Source organism: Gallus gallus, chromosome 18, assembly GCF_016699485.2.
Source record: "Gallus gallus isolate bGalGal1 chromosome 18, bGalGal1.mat.broiler.GRCg7b, whole genome shotgun sequence".
Taxonomy (NCBI): domain Eukaryota; kingdom Metazoa; phylum Chordata; class Aves; order Galliformes; family Phasianidae; genus Gallus; species Gallus gallus.
This window is the reverse complement of record NC_052549.1, coordinates 6,446,311-6,462,283: the sequence shown is the minus strand read 5'-3', so window position 1 is coordinate 6,462,283 and position 15,973 is coordinate 6,446,311. Positions and strand designations below refer to the sequence as shown.

Genomic DNA, 15,973 nt, shown 5'->3' with positions numbered 1-15,973 from the left:
CATCAGGCTCCCACCTGAAACCTGACGTTGTACAATAAAGAGACACGTTTGTCACAATGAAGAGAAAATGGGCAGCTTGCAGTCCTGCAGCTCACGAGGGCACCCATCACTACTCACCTCCTCACGTTCACGCTGTATTCTCTGGTTCTCCAAAAATCGAACTCTGTTGCGAGAGAACCTGTTGGAATGGCAAAGCTCAGTGTTTGTCCTGACATTTCTGTTGTGCTGCATAACAAACTGGCAGCTGTAACCAAAGCAGCCTTCATTATTTCAGGCATTTTAACTGGGGGGAAAAAAATTAAATTGTGAAAACAAATCTCTGTAAAATATGTTGACGTACTGAGAGCCAAAATGGTGCTACAGTGGGACCGGAGGAGTTGATGAACATCAGCACCTTAAGGCCAATCTGTTACAGATGCAAAGGTCTGAACTGGCACGGGCATGGGACTGGCACACACTGCACCTGGTGTTCAGGCCTACCACGCTGGTGAGGCCCATAAGGATCACACAGATGCAAGGAGGAGCAGGAGGAAAAAGCCTTTGTAACAGCAGAACAAGTGTTTGTCTGCAATACATTGAGAACAGAAAAGTCGGTAGGGCCACTAGAGGGAGTCATCATTACGTCCACGAGGCCAGCTTGCTGCACAACGGCGATTGCTCCCCAGTTAATTTAGACTCTACGTGAATAATCAGGAACAGAGAATGCAGCATGACTTGTCTTCAAACAATGCACGCAGCATGGAACAGATGCAGCTGGTTAAAATAAGTTTGTCTTTTACACATCTCGTTGTTCAGAGGGAGTTCCAAAGAACAAACCTTCTGCAACAAGCATTAATCAAATAAATCTTAATCAACTCTCATGTGCAAAGGCACCTGCACTCAGGAAGACTTGTTACAGTAAGCCTTACCATCAGGGTGCTAAGAGGCACCTGAAGCCTAAGAAGCCTTCTGCCCATTTCACAATGGCCTATTAAGTACTCCTTCCATCACCAGGTGAATCCTCCCCAAGGAATTGTTTAAATGAGGCCCACCAGCTGCTATTCACAATTCATGAGGTTCATGGCACTGCCAGCACTCATCAGCCTCAATAAATATATAAGCCCAGCTCTGACTAAAGTGGATTTAGGAGGACATAAACTACTGAACACAGAAGGCTCGCTCCCATTAAACAAGAATATTCTCCACAAGTATATTCACTGCGGTATTTCGGAGGAAAACAGTGGAACTCTGAGTTCATTTTTGCCAGCACCTCATGGTGCCGCTGCTGCCATAGCAGGCAAACACACGAGATGTCAACACGAGCACTGCAGCGCTTCCAAGTGTGAAGAAACATTTCCTGCTGTAAGGCAGGTAGAACAGCTTGTTTTGATTCAGCGGAGAAAAGCAAGTGACTCTTAGCATGCAATAAAGCAGAACACTATTCCATGGCCAATTTCTGCAGTAAAGCTGCCAAAGTTGTTCAGAAAGGACAGTGAATATTCCCTCCTGGAAGTGTATATACATATAAACGTACTGACCATCACCAGAGCCAAAAGATTTGTAGCAGACTGATGGCAAATCCACTGTGCTTGACAGACAGGAACACCAAATTCTACCATGATTTTTGTGTGCCTCCATCTCACTTCCTGCCGATGCTCTCAACTTGTTTTACCACATTCTGATGGTTTTGTAACGACCATTATTAACTGCTTCTGATGTGCTCAGGGGAAGGGAAACAGATTATCTGCTCCTGTTGTTATCACACCTCTTTTCTGGATGTATGGAAACATCTGTCTCCTCGAGAAGATTCAGCACGAGTCTCACAGACTGACTGTACCCACCCGGTGTGCTTATCCAGTTAGGACACCACTCACCTTTCGTGTCCCAGGAGAACATTATTCAGATCTTCGTTTACTTGTATTAACTCAACTATCACATCTTCATTCTCCACTGTCACCAGCAGCTCCATGATCCGCTCCTGCATCATCCGACACGTCTTGTACAGCTTCTACCCAAATAAGGGGAAGAAAAAATGCAACCAGAAATCACAACCGTGCTCTCCTCATTTCAGTTCTGGAGCAGAGTGATAAGACAGTCGAGCACAGCAGACTCGCAGGTCACGTCCCTTCATTTATACAAACCACACACACATACCAAGCATCGCAAGTAGTGTGATTTTCACGTCTTTGATCTCTGCGAGGCCAGGCTCACAACTCCTATCACCAAACCAGCGCTCCTACCCCTACCAGCCCCTACCCACAACCTACCTTCGTCTCTGAGGATACATCTGTCTCTAAAGTCTAAATTAGAAATTGCAAAATAATGAAGACCCCTCTGGGTGATGCAGAGTAAATCTGATTTGAGCCTGATTGAAGCTGATTAAACTCAGTAGGATACTTCACACGAATGTAATGAATGCGATCCAGGTTCAGCATCTGCTAGAAGGAAAGACAATGGTAGTCTAAAGTGCTCTGTGACACCACCGTGTAGCTCTAACTCCTCCTCTCAGTGGGGAAGGCTGGATGCACTTCACCCGTGCACTTTCTCACACAGTGGCACAAACCCACATTATCAGCTGGTGTGATATTTATGAGATCTTTCTGAGCAGAACGTTGCGTTATTGCCAGCTGAAATGGTGGTTAGTTTATTTACATTTCTCTCCCCTGCAGATTTTGCCTGTTCAAAGAAACAAATTCTTTAGCATCAGGGGCTTCATCTCAGCCAAGATTCTTTTTCCCACAGTGTATTTTTGCAAATGCAGGCTGGCTCTGCTTAAGGAAAGAAAAAAAAGAGGGAGGGTGAAATACTGTTTGCACACTGCTATTCAGAAAGGGCTCTGGTATCATTTTCAAAGCGTTCTCATTTTTCTCAAGAAACGTAAGCTCTGTGTAATTCTTTCATTTATTATGTAAAAAGAAACGTTCCACCCCCCTGCCAAATCTGCATGCAGATTACATGTTACTTTATCGCTCACTGTTGTATCTGCAGAGCCCAGGACAGAACACGCAAAAATGTATGCAGTTCAATGCATACAATTAAATTTTAAACCTCTTCAGCTCCACATCTTATAACCTTATCCCCACCTCAGAAATGTGTATTTCTTATGAATCCATTTTACAGGCAGACAATTGTCTTTGTAAACCTGAATAAGCCACAAAGCAGTAAATCGTGATGCTCATTTATAGGATGGATCTGTAGGCTTTGCTCTGACTCAACATGAAGTCCAGTGTTTTGAAAATTGGAATTTACAGCAATGCACTCCCAGCTCATATGAAGCCACCAGTGATCCCAACGAACTTGTGCCAATGCTCACCACCTGGCAATCTGGGCCTTAATTCCTGCACATCCATCAGACATGCCTGTTCACTACCCAGTACAACGTCTGTGGCTCTTTCAGCCACAAGTTTTTACTCAGAGACCCCGGATAATCAGAAGGGCTGATACTCATCTCTCCCACTCACTCAATGCCTAAACAAAGAGCTCTTGTAACAAAGGACTTTGTTCTCCAACAACAAAAGCCTAATACAAGAAATCCAGGTAAAGCCACAAGCAAACATGCATGTTAAACATGGTTAAAGAATTAGGCTGGCCGTGCTTGATGTTCTGTACCACTCAGTGCATGGAGGAAAAGAACAGAAAGAACAACAATGAAATTAACATAGAAGGAATGAGTTTTTAGTCACTCCCCCACAATTGGGAACTCCACACCCTGTCCTCAAACTTTTGCCAACAATTTTATTACTGGGAGTGTCAATAAGAATCCACTGGTTTACTGTGGACAACCTAGTATGTGCGCCTGCATGCAGAAGGGCTGCTCTGTAGGAGCCAGGAAGTGAGAAGCACCTTTCCTGTTTCACAGCTGGTTCATCAGCCCTTCCTCCTTGGACACTGAAATTCTTGCTCCTTGAAATTCCCTGCCAGGAATTTCCTGGGGAGCAGAAACCCTGAGATTGATTCTGTCTCCTATTTGGATCCCACCAGCAGTGCTGCCTGTCATTAAAGGTGAGACACAGTGGTCAACTAGTGCTATCTCCCCAAGTCTCAGCCTTCAGCTGGAAACCAATGCTCAGAAGGATGCAACTGAACAGTGTAACCCTGAAGGCAAATCAACAGTACCCAGAAAAAGTTCCCTGGAAAGGAAGAATTCTCCACACTGAAGTCTTGCAAAAATTCTATCAGTTCTTCAGTGCATTTATGTTAACAAATTACCAAAAACGTTTCCTTGTCACAGAATTTTGGAGGTGAGTTTAGCAAAAGAAGGATACGATAAACTTCTTTATTTCTTTCAGAAAACACGGACCATCAAGATGCCCCTTTAACATAAATGACTGTTGAAATGCTCAAGCAGTGCTACACTTCAAATTTCTAAAACAGAAGAAGCATGAGCAAGTAGGTCGTATGCATCTTCACTATCAAATCTAAACTTGAGTATTGCAGTACACCACTTCAGGCTCCACTTCAAGAGCACGTGGCTTCATCTGTTACACAGCAAGCTCCCAGGCTTTGAGGTCATGTACACAAACCCAATGCTTCATTTTCTTCACTGTCCCTCAGTTTGCCTTTAAGGTATTGGCAATATTAAAGAGAGCTCTGAAAACTCCAGGATGAATATGAGATATTGTGTCACCACCTGTTTTCCCAGTAGGCAACTGCGCTCACCTGGAATGTTTCTCAGGGCTGTTTGACAGAACATGCTTAACAGAGAATGCTCCATTATGAAATTCCTTTGCCCTCGGAAGTCCCTAGAGCTTAAATTTACATTGCAAGCTGCACTGTCCTTTCATGACTATCTAGATGTCAGGGAAGGTGAAGGAGATGAGAAGCTGAGCAAAATCGGAGGCAGAAACTTGATGTTGGTTTGCTTTCGCAATCTAAATTCAGATGTTGCAAGAAAGGATGCAACAGATCCTGAGATCAACTTTGTTCAAATTAATAGCCCATCAACGAGTCACCTCATACCTGTAAAAGATTCATATCATCCGGATTTTCAGAGCCAGGAACATTTTCTTTTAATATTGATGACATGACTCTCACATTCATTTTCGCCATATCCAGTTCACTGTACAGTTTCCCAATCTGTTCAGTTCAACAGGACAGAATATTGTGCAGGTGAACAGAGGGAGCAAAGTAATTCTTACCTCTAATCCGTACTTTCTTCCCCATTAGGCATAATATGGGTCTAATTAGCATTATTTTACTCCAATGACATTCTATGGAAATTAGCTCAGTTTCTATACATCCAATCACAGTAAGACCTAAGCCCAATAACACTGTCGGTTTCCCACACATTTAGTGCCTCTCTTAATACTGAGAAGACTTATTAGTTAAGTACAGGCCAAGTGGGATCAGAAGCAAACTGTCTCTTCCTTTCTGCTTTTAAGTGCAATCTCTTCACACGAGTCTTACCCCAAAATAAGTTTGGCTTCCTCACTTATCTCTGAAGTATCTTTCATCAACTTGCTTAACACCCTCATAAGAGATCAGCAGAAATTCTTATGCTCAAGTGAACGATTCCAATTCCTGGCTGGGCACAGCCTGGCATTCACCCAAGTGATTTCTGCATGCTTTGCTTTGGCAAATCACTGTATAAAACATCCCTGGGAGAACAAATCTAAAACCATAAATAAAAACTATGCTACTTGAAACGACACTTCCATCCTACGATGCTGAGATTGCACGTAACCAGCATATTTCAAGTGGAATGTCCCTCCCCTCCAAACCTGTGGTACTGTACCTGTTCAGGTGTCAACAGTAATGTTGGGCCCGTGGGCAGAGGCAACAAAGAACGCTTTGGGGGATTAGCAGAAGATGGTGATGACTTTGCAGGAGATGGGGACTGCTAAAAGACAAAAGGGCAGAGCTCGTGTTTAACAGAAGAATTGAAACTGACTTCCAGATGAGAGCACTACCATCATCTGTCAGAAGCACAGAACCAGGCATTAGCTTTCGAATAATCAGTGTTGAGCAAGTTCTATTTGTAAGAATAAGAGTAATAGCTATAGGTTGTATTGAAATCAGGTGGGAATTTGGGAATGTTTTAAAATGGGTTTGCTTAGTAAATTCCAGATAAAACAGATAAAATAGAAATGGCTAAGAACAGGCTGAAGCCATCTGACAGTGAGTCCTACCTTAAGTGCTACCACAACAGCTATGGGTGGTTTAGAATGCCTTCACAAATGGCAAGAGTGACAAGTTTGGGGGGTTTCACTTGTATTACAACTGAACTGACTGCAGCAGAAGACAACCCTGCACAAGACTGTATACATCTCATCCTGAATCTCACAGAGACTGAGCTAAAGATTGTACCCAGGTCTGCTGCAGCTTGGATCAACAGGTTTGCAACAGAATTTAATGGACTGAAATATGTGGCAGACAGAATTGTCTCTTATTGCAGCCGGTAAGGAAAAAATTGTTGTCCGGTGAAAGCACTTTCTTTCAATTGTTCAAAATGCAGCTCGTTCAAACAGCCTTAAATACATGAGTTTTGGCACACTCCACTGTTCAGTCATTAAATCAAACTCGCTCTAACAAAATCCTTCCTGTCTATGCTGATTACAGTCATCTAACTCTGTAATTGCAAGGTTGCACCCAAAGGTGAACGGCTTTCACATATCCCAAGTCTTGTGAAAACTTTTCTAACAGAAAACAAATTCTGGAAATAATTGCTGTAAAGCTTGTATTGTACTTTCAGCCAATGTCTCATGCTCAAGCCATATTTACATTTAATGTATCCCAGATGCTACACAATGATGTTTATCATATATATGCTTAAACAAAAAGGTAGACATTAGCTACAGGATCGAACATTACTGAATATACGTTATGCCAACAGCTATAGGGAGATACAGACAGCAGACCAATCCTGCACATTTGTACCTCTCTCAGATTAAAATTATAAAGAGAAAACATTCCAGGGAGACATTACTGCAGCCTTCTGCTACCTAACAGAGGCCTACAGGAAAGATGGGAAGAGACTCCTTACCAGGGCGTGTGGTGACAGGACAAGGTGCAACGATTTTAAATACAAGGGGGTAAATTTAGATTAAGAATTAGGAAGGAATTATTTATCGTGAGTGTGGTGAGGCATGGAGCAGCCTGCCTAGAAAGGCTGTGGATGTCTCCTCCCTGGAAGTGTTCAATATCAGACTGGATGAGACCTTGAGCAATCTGATTTGGTGGGAGGTGTCCCTACCCATGGCAAGGGGATGGAACTAGATGTTTAAGGACCCTTTCCAGCCCATACCATTCTATAATGCTTTGAATGCTCAGATCCTGAATGGTATGTGTTTTCATGCAAATCTTACTCATCTTAGTTAAGGCTTTCAAAAGCTGACAAGTTTCAAGCACTCAGCTCTCATTCATTTTGAGGCAAACTGGATGCCCAAATTTTTTAAATGCTTTGGAAGTCTCAAGAGACCAAAAGTTCCTTTTTGAGAGCATATCCACTATTCTGTGCTTTGAAATAAAAGACACTATTATATAGGACAGGTTTCTTTGTTGTTATCTTAGCTGCTATAATTGAAACTGATTTCTGCTCACATGCTTAAGTAGATTGGTCATACTCTGCCCTGGAGCATTTAGAAAACAAAACATAAACATACACACCTTCTGTGCCTACAGAGCTCATACAATTAACAAACATCCTGCTTCTGATTTACAATGGATTAATGAGGCACCTCTGTGTATCCCCACCTTAGGCCTTCCTTTGCTGGTATCAGAAGATGGAAACTCCACTCCTTTCTTCAGCAATTCCAGATAAACTTCTTTTACTTCGGTCACATCCACCATTCCTTGGAACCCTCGTGCCCATATCTGGTTTTGAAATTACAGATGCAGTCACAGAAATGGACAGTCAGTGGGGGCAGACACTCTTCTAAAGCACAGAATCCTAAAGGCATTATCTCCATGTGAACAGCACGTTTTCTGCCTCTATCTGCTCCAGCTAGCTCCAATTTAAAACACGAGGAACACTGCAAAACTCTCAAGTTCTCTCTCACCCTGCTTATAACCACAGAGGGGAGCAAATACACAGACTGGGAGTGGAATATAAAAGGCAGAGGCTGACAGTTTTCCAGGACTCCTTCTAGTTCTGTCTTTTTGTCTTCCACTCTGTGCTACTCCTGCGCAAAGCAGAAGAATAAAGCCCACGTAAAAGGTTTCCATGAGTACCACCGCAGGAGAGAAATGAGATGCATATAAAGCAGAGACAAACAGCCAGTGTTTGCTCCAGGCTCACCATGATAAAGGTCAGGATTTTCTCCTGTAAGTCAATGGGCAGGTTGTATCTGGGATTCAGCAGTTTCACCAGCTTGTCCTTGCAGAAGTCCTTCTTCACAACTAAAGACTGGAACCTTGGACCACAGTTCTGCATACACATGTCAAGCAGCTGCAACCACAAGAAGCTTCTGTTACATAGATGTAAGGAAAAGAAAACCTTTACTTCTTTAATTTATTCCAAGGTGTTGTAGGGATAGAGTGCTAATGGATATGAGCAGACTATTGCCAGTAGTCTCACGGTGCTGTTGGAGGAGGTTACTGCAGGGAAACAAAAGTTCCCTGTGTGCACTTCTATTCCTATGCACGTACAAAATGAAATGGGTTACCCAGAATTAAACTATTTTTGACAGTGAAGCACAGCCAGGCTTGTTTCCATGTCACAGCAGTTACTGAACATGCCATACCTTAACGGTGTGAAATCTGTCCATAGCCTGAAAAAAAAAAGACGCGTACAGACTCACTAAAACAATGAATCCAATGCCTAGCAAACGGCTCCCCTGGTCTGACAGATTCTGGAGAGCTCTGCAGGAGAAGAAAACAAGCTTTCTAAGTGCCTCTCTTCTAATCTGCCCTCTAAAGTGAGAGACTAATGAAAAAATAGCAAAGAACAAATTCAACAACTGAGAGTACAATTTCTCCACGTGTTTTAAAGGTCACACTGATTTGAAACAGAGCAGGTGAGCTGTTCCAATTGTCGGATTCATCTCCACTAAAGCTGTCTACTTTCAAAACTGCCTGGAATGCTCAGATTGGGATCTCTGCAAGCAGCACATCTGCCCTATCAAACACAACGTATGTCACGGTGACCTTACACCTCTCCTTCCTGTTCCTGGAGATGGCTGGCTGCAACTCCCTTTTTACAGAAGAGATATCAAAGGCCGTCAATACATCCCAAGCACCTGGAATCGGGCCAGCACAGGTTCTGTTAGGGAGCTGGGACTGATCACAATCAGAACTCATCTTGTCTGGCATAAAACTGGAGATCAACTACGGTGCTACGATGCTCCATGCAAAGAATGAATGCACTTTTCACTCTTCAACCCCGTCTCTATTTTCTCTCTCGATTTAAGAGTGAGGACGGAAAGGTGAAAGCAAAGGGCAGAATTCACAAAAGTTTGCAGAATTTTCTGCTTTTAGAGTCATGAGACTTCCCCAGAATCACGCAACAGGCAGAACCCAGTCTCAAAAGGATACAACAAATTTAAGGCTGCTCCTGTAACCACGATCAAAGTAGTTAAGTACCTCTCCTACCCGGAGCAGACTGTATTTGGCTGTGCTGAAGTCAATTTAGTAACTAGTTTTCCAGCCCCGGGACCTGGGGATTTCTCTCCCAGCATTATCAGGAACTTACGGGAGAAGTGGCTTAAGACCAGAAGAAAATATACTGCTGAAATAAACAGAGGATAGAACAAAGAGACGCTGGCAAACTGCTGTGCAAAAAACAGAGATAATTACCAAAAAATCTTGGCTTGAATCATTATTTTTCATGAGCACATGAAACATATGCTAATAAGCAACTCATCTGCCTGTGCATTACTTCAAAGATGGTTGGTGTAAAACATCTCCAACCCAGAGCATGAGAAATTTGGTATTCTATTCTCTATCATTAATTTTTTGACTGAGTATTTACCCTCTGAACGAAAGTACTGAAGCTAATGGACGAGACCCTCCATTCAATTAGGCCAGTTCAGCCCACTTACTTCTCATGAAGCCAAGCTGGTGCAGAAAAGCCAAGAATTTGACTTTATTTTTAACCAGACCATTCATGAACAAGGCACTTTTATACTAATAGCACCTTTACTTAGAACCTCAATATGGTTATCACTGTAAATAGGACTTCACTTTCCTGATATCCACTGGAGTGAATGGACCCAAGGCGGCCAAGCCAAGTGCTGCAGCATACAGCACAATGGAATCTCAGTATACACATGTTCTAATAACAGAACTGGTTAATTAATTTGAATCCACCCATTAACCTTTCTCTCAGTGAGGGGCAGAATCCGAGGACTGTTGGAATGGACAACGCTGCTATGTTCCAGGCAAGCTGATACCTGACAGCCATTGAGAAGAGATCTGCACTGAGTGGGAAGGGGGGAGAACTGCACAATCACAGCCCTGGGGTTCACAGAGCACCAACACAGAACTGAGGTGACAGAAGGCACCTGAGCAGACATGAGTTAAACACTGCAAGGCAGAAATAAACAGGGGAGAAGCTATGGGGCATAACAAAAGAAAAGCCAACTATGTTCCTTATCAACAGTGACCCTGCTCGGAATTGTGTAGGACTAACTGCTCAACTCAGGCAGCCACCTATGAGGTCCATAAAGCAATAGTGAATGCATTAAGCTTGCAACAGGTACCCTCAAACCTAAAGGGAATGCAAGAAAACACAGACAAACAGTTTGCATTCTAGTATTTCTAACTGAGAGAGAACAAGGCATCAATCCTTTCCAGGCTTATACTCTACTGAGCTCATACAGATGTCCTACCAAGTAGAGTTTTTGAAGGCCAAGACACTAAAAGAAACTGGCACAGGCTGCTTCTCAGCTGCCATTCCCTACTCACAACGTAGCAGCCATACAGGCTTTACCAAGATCTTGCATTCCTAAGTACTGATTTTTCAGACTGCCTTGAATTTTTCTAATAATGTGAAATAACACTGAAATATGTATTTCTTTGGCTCCCACTCAGTATCTTTTCATTTTCCTCTCTGTCCATATGTATCATAAAGTGCAACGTGACCTTACACTTCCACTCTAAGTGCATGTGTGTGTGTTAATGCAGGTGCACAGAGGGATACTTTTAATAAACCACTTCCCTGTGTGCTGTTCAGTTCCTAAGGCCTCACAAGATTCAGAACTGGAGCACTGCAGTGAATGCTTAAAAAAAAAAAACAAGGGACATCTACAGAGGCACTGCAAAGGTGTCTCAGCATTCACTACGTAAACACATTTTACACAACCAAAGCTTGTTAATAACAAGTCAGATAACATGCGCAGACTCTGTTGGACTCCTGCCTGAAAGTTCTAATCCTCTTCATTCTGTCATTGTGCAATCAGCACTGCCAAGCCTGATCTCTTGGCTTTATCAAGGAGAGCACAAAGCGGCTTCAAGGCCTGGCAGGCACACACCTCGATCCATGTGACTTCACAAGCACCAGGTAACTTCCCTAGATCAGAGTACAAGCAGTTAGGCCACAGCCAACACATTACAAAGCTGGCACTCAGCCCTCCTCCTGCAAGCAAATAAACACATGTCTAAGACAGAAGGGGAACACAGCACTGCTGAGATTTAACATGTCTCAATGACAGAATCGGGGCTAACCCATGCAGTGGTGTTACCTCAGACACAGACTTCCACGTTTCAGTCTGTGTGCATTCCCTGGGGAGGATCTGCTTAAGAAGTAGTTTTATTAAGAAGACAATTCCAGAATTTCAAGGTTGAATAAACAAATGTGGATCAAAGTACATTTCAAAGGAAAAGTGGTTTCAAGGCTTCGTTGCCTTCTTAGAATCGCAGAATAGCTTGGGTTTAAAAGGACCTCAAAGATCACCTTGTTTCAACCCCCCTGCCATGGGTAGACCAGGCTGCCCAGAGCCACATCCAGGCAGACCGAGGAGAAACGTAGGCTGGAGAGAGTCTCAGAAGCAGGAAGACAGCATCTACTGTGAGAAAGGCAGACAATACGGCATGGTTTTTGTAGAAATCTGGGAGAAATCAAGGAATTTTTAAAGGGTAATGGTTGAGGGTGGGGCCTCTGCTGGTTTGTTTATTAGGAAGTGAAAATTACTTGCTTTCCATTTGCAGTGACTTATTGATCCAACCCAAGTATTTCAAAATGAGAAACAGGAACAATGCCATCATTGCAATCAAGAACATAAAATGGAACAACAGCCCATAGAAAGACCAGCTTGGGAACAATGGAATTGAAAGTCATCCATGGTTAGCAGTGAGGTGATCAAAGGGAAGGCTTCACACACTGAACTGATAGCAGTGAGGGCAGAAAAGGAGAAAAAGTAAGGGAGCCTGGAGCAGAGGAATAGGTGAGGACAGAAAGTCTTACATAGGAAGAAAAGTAGGAAGAGTTAAATGTGAGTGAGAGAGGACACACATGGAGAAGGAGACTGAAACTGTAAAGAGGCTGTGAGAAAGTGGTGAACCAGAACTACCACCAAAACCTGGTATGCATTCCACCTGCCAGCAAACAGGATAAGCTTCCAAGGAAACATGGTAAAGCTCTTCCTTGGACACAACTGAAATAAGAGCTCCTTGGGTATGTCTGCAGGGTAGACTTCCTGATAAGGACTCCTAAAGTTAAGTACTGGGCCCTCCGAGCTCCAGCTGACTGCATCAGAGGACTGAGGTGCACAAGGACTGCAGAGGAAAGCAGGCAGATCTGATACAGGGATTGCAGTTACAGTGGAAACCAAGTGTTTCTGTTATGCAAACACGTGGAACACACAAAAAGGTGACTCATGAGACAGTGGAGGAGGAAACTGAGAAAGAAGTGCGGAAGTGGAATGGAGCTGAAGGTATACAATGATATGTTCGGCACATTTATCTGCCTCTCGAACTTGTCAAGTGACACTTAGGCAATTGCTAACTGACCTACAATGCAACACTATCAATCACCTATCTTCCTTAATCACCTCTCATATATTGATATAGATAATGATTTTGCACAACAAATACCAAACCTGTGATTAACAGTACTCAGAGTGCAATGCAGAAGAACCTCTCTACACCCTTAAAAAAAGTACACTGTTAAATGCAGCTCTGCAGCAGCTTATACCACAAACTGCTTCTTCCCACAGCTGCAGTGCACTGAAATCATAACTCTTCCCCAAGCTCTGGGAGAGCTCAAAAGCAGTGTCACTTTGTTCTGAAGGCTGGGTAATCTCCAATGAGGTCACCCCAACCTTTAGTCACAACATCTGAATCCTGCAAGGCTTATCCTCTGCCTTTCTGCCTCCTCACTTAATTCACCACTGTTAACCCTTCATTCAAATCTTGTTTGTTTACCAAACAGGTAACACACACTGTACAGTGCAACCCCAATCACTCAGTTTAACCAAGGTCACCACGAGCTGAGTAACAGAAGGGCCAAACGTAGCTTTTATGCCACGTCCTCAGCTCTGTGCCTTTCACAGACAGGCGGGGTGCTCACAGAGCAACAGTCACTGGAGTAAAGACGAACCAAACTACTTTTACCAGCTGCAGGCTTGAATGGAACACAAAGCAACAATACAGTTAGGAAAAATGAACACCGGTGGACCATTGGATCTACACTGGTAGAACTATTCACACAAGCAACAAAGACAGAAAACGCCCCGGAGAGTCACATCAGTGCCAACTTGCACGTCACCTTATCATCTGAAATGCTTTCTGCCTTAGTGTCCAATTAACATAACCAGAGCTGTACTTACAGACAGGGTGAGCCTGATCTCCTTATGGTTACAGTTTTTTGAAAGCTTTTTCTTTAACGCTTTGACTGCATCCTTAGGCCTGTGATGAGACAGCAAATAGAAAAGGTTACCAGAGAAACTAAATTGTTTTTCCAGTTCATAACTACATCCGAAGTAACAAAACACCGGCCTGAGATGGGGGCCATCCCTGTATTTACACCCACTTAAAACAGAGTCATTTCCCCACAGATTCTGGCAAAATTTCTTCAGCAATGAGCGAATGAGGAGCATTACTCCTGAGATCTGTGCAGAGAAATAAAGCTGTTCTTTGCAGGGCCTCCTTCAAAACCGTAATATTTCACAGTCGTACCGTGGGTTTACTCATCTAGTATGGACAACATCCGTTGCTATGAAAGGGAATAGGAACTGCCAGATGTATCAAGACGTGACTGGCACCTATTTTTCAAATATGATGTGATCAAAAAATATTCTCCTGGGAGTGCTGCAAGAAGTAGGGGTGTCTTGGCTAACCCCCGTCCTTTAATTGCTGGATGCTTTTAACTAATCTGAGTAATTACCATGTACAGACAGACAACCCATTCCACCCAAGAGAGTGGCACTTCCACTACAGTCTTTCTCATTTCTATATATACACCCCATATCTGTTAAGTATCTATGTGGGAGGAAAAGGGTGGAAGACGGTATCAAAGTTTATCACATGTGGGAAACAATTCTGGCTGATTAATATGGGCTATGTATAGTGTACCCAGAAATTACAGCTATTAGGGCCAGCTCAGTGCTCGTCATCAACAAAAACAAGACGTCCTCAAGTCTCTTTAGGATCTCAGTGGAATCTAAGATGGAACCATATGCATAAACTGAACGTGTCGATTAAAGAAATCTTTGTTGAAAATATTACCAGGTTGATTGACTTAAATGGGTATTTACCATTACCACATTCCTCTTTTTTTCAGTTTGAAAGGTCTGCTGTAACTCATGGGGAAAAAAAGCAGCAACTTCTGTATTTTTGCTTCAATCCTATGGCCGTGCTCAGTTAGATCAGCAGAACAGAGTCAGCAATGGATGGGGGGGAGAGGAAAACCTCCCCCTGTAAAAAGAAATGCTGTTACCCCACTGCTGCTTCTGTCCAAAGCATCTGGAAATGCCCCGCTCAGGAGTTGGGTATTACATTAAAATAACAATTTGCCTAATTAGATACAGCAGTTCTGCTGTTCCTAATATCCTGTTACAGACTGGGACTAGCAGCAGCTGCCCAGGAGGAAGCTTTAAGGAGCTGCTCTGTAAGCATAAGCTGTGCACAAGAGGAAGTAGTTCATTAAAAAAGCTCTGTTGCATAGAAACTTCACATAAAACTACCACAGAGGGTCAGACCGTGCTGCAGCTCATGGCAGGGGCTGGGAAGGAGTTACTGCTGATCCCATGAGCTCTCAATCACAGCTGAGAGATGACATCGGGAAAAACGAAAGGAGGAAAAACTTGCTATAAAAGAAGATACTGAGGTGTGCCTTGTTCTCCTGGAGAAAGCTCTCCAACAGCGTTAAAACGTGCCACTGCCTGCGAGTGCAGGCAATGTGAGTGCAGGCAATGCTTGTGCCGGCGGTGTGAGTGCCGGTGGGTCCCATACAGAGCTCACTTCCCCCTGCCCGTGTCCACAACGCTAACACTGCCGTTGGGGCCGGGCGGCCTCGGGTTCCATCAGCAGATGTGCTTTGACACCTGAACGGTCAGAGGGCCCCGGGCTTTTCCCAGCCGGGGCTCTGCAGGGCACGGGGCCGTTCTGCCCGACGAGCAGCACGGATGTATGAAACGCGCACGGAACCCGCGCTGCCTCCTCTCGCCAACAGCTCTGAGCCGCAGTCCCGGCAGACGGGCAGAACTCCTCCCGAGGAGCCGGGCTGCCCTTCGGCTGTCCGTACACACACACACACACACACACACGGGTGAGGAGAGGTGGGTGGGAGCCCTGGGACCCCGCCGCGCCCGCAGCCCCGGCCCCGCTCACCCCTCCTCCGTGGCGTTGATCACGTCGCAGATGTGCATGAATTGCCCCCACTCCTCCGTCTGCAGCGATCCGAACGTCGCCCGCTCTGTAAGGCCAGAGGCACCGCGGTCACCGGCGGCACTCGACCGGCCCCGCGTTCCCCGCTCCCCCGGCCCCCTACTCACCCACCAGGCTCCCCACGGCGGTGCCGAACGGGTCTTTGGGCGCCTTCCCGAAGGCCATGGCCTCTGCCTCTGCGGAGCAGCCCCTCCCGAGCGGCCCCGTCCCGCCGGGCGCTCCTTCCCTTCCC

General features: G+C 44.4%; 1 protein-coding gene across 4 annotated transcripts in view; it reads right to left on the bottom strand.

Annotated features, from left to right (window-relative positions):
• The window catches only part of TOM1L1 (target of myb1 like 1 membrane trafficking protein), a 20,394-nt gene extending 4,421 nt beyond the window's left edge, over positions 1-15,973 (bottom strand). The window contains exons 1-10 of one of the 4 annotated variants that reach the window (XM_040649714.2): positions 15,849-15,973; positions 15,685-15,769; positions 13,683-13,761; positions 8,661-8,687; positions 8,216-8,365; positions 7,672-7,791; positions 5,714-5,818; positions 4,939-5,055; positions 1,854-1,987; positions 118-178 (exon numbers count right to left, since the gene is read on the bottom strand). In XM_040649714.2, coding sequence (XP_040505648.1) covers positions 118-178; positions 1,854-1,987; positions 4,939-5,055; positions 5,714-5,818; positions 7,672-7,791; positions 8,216-8,365; positions 8,661-8,687; positions 13,683-13,761; positions 15,685-15,769; positions 15,849-15,906 — 936 coding nt within the window. In that variant the 5' untranslated portion in view covers positions 15,907-15,973. The remainder of the gene's footprint in view (positions 1-117; positions 179-1,853; positions 1,988-4,938; positions 5,056-5,713; positions 5,819-7,671; positions 7,792-8,215; positions 8,366-8,660; positions 8,688-13,682; positions 13,762-15,684; positions 15,770-15,848) is intronic. The other 3 variants (XM_040649715.2, XM_415646.8, XM_004946156.5) reach the window with 3 other exon arrangements.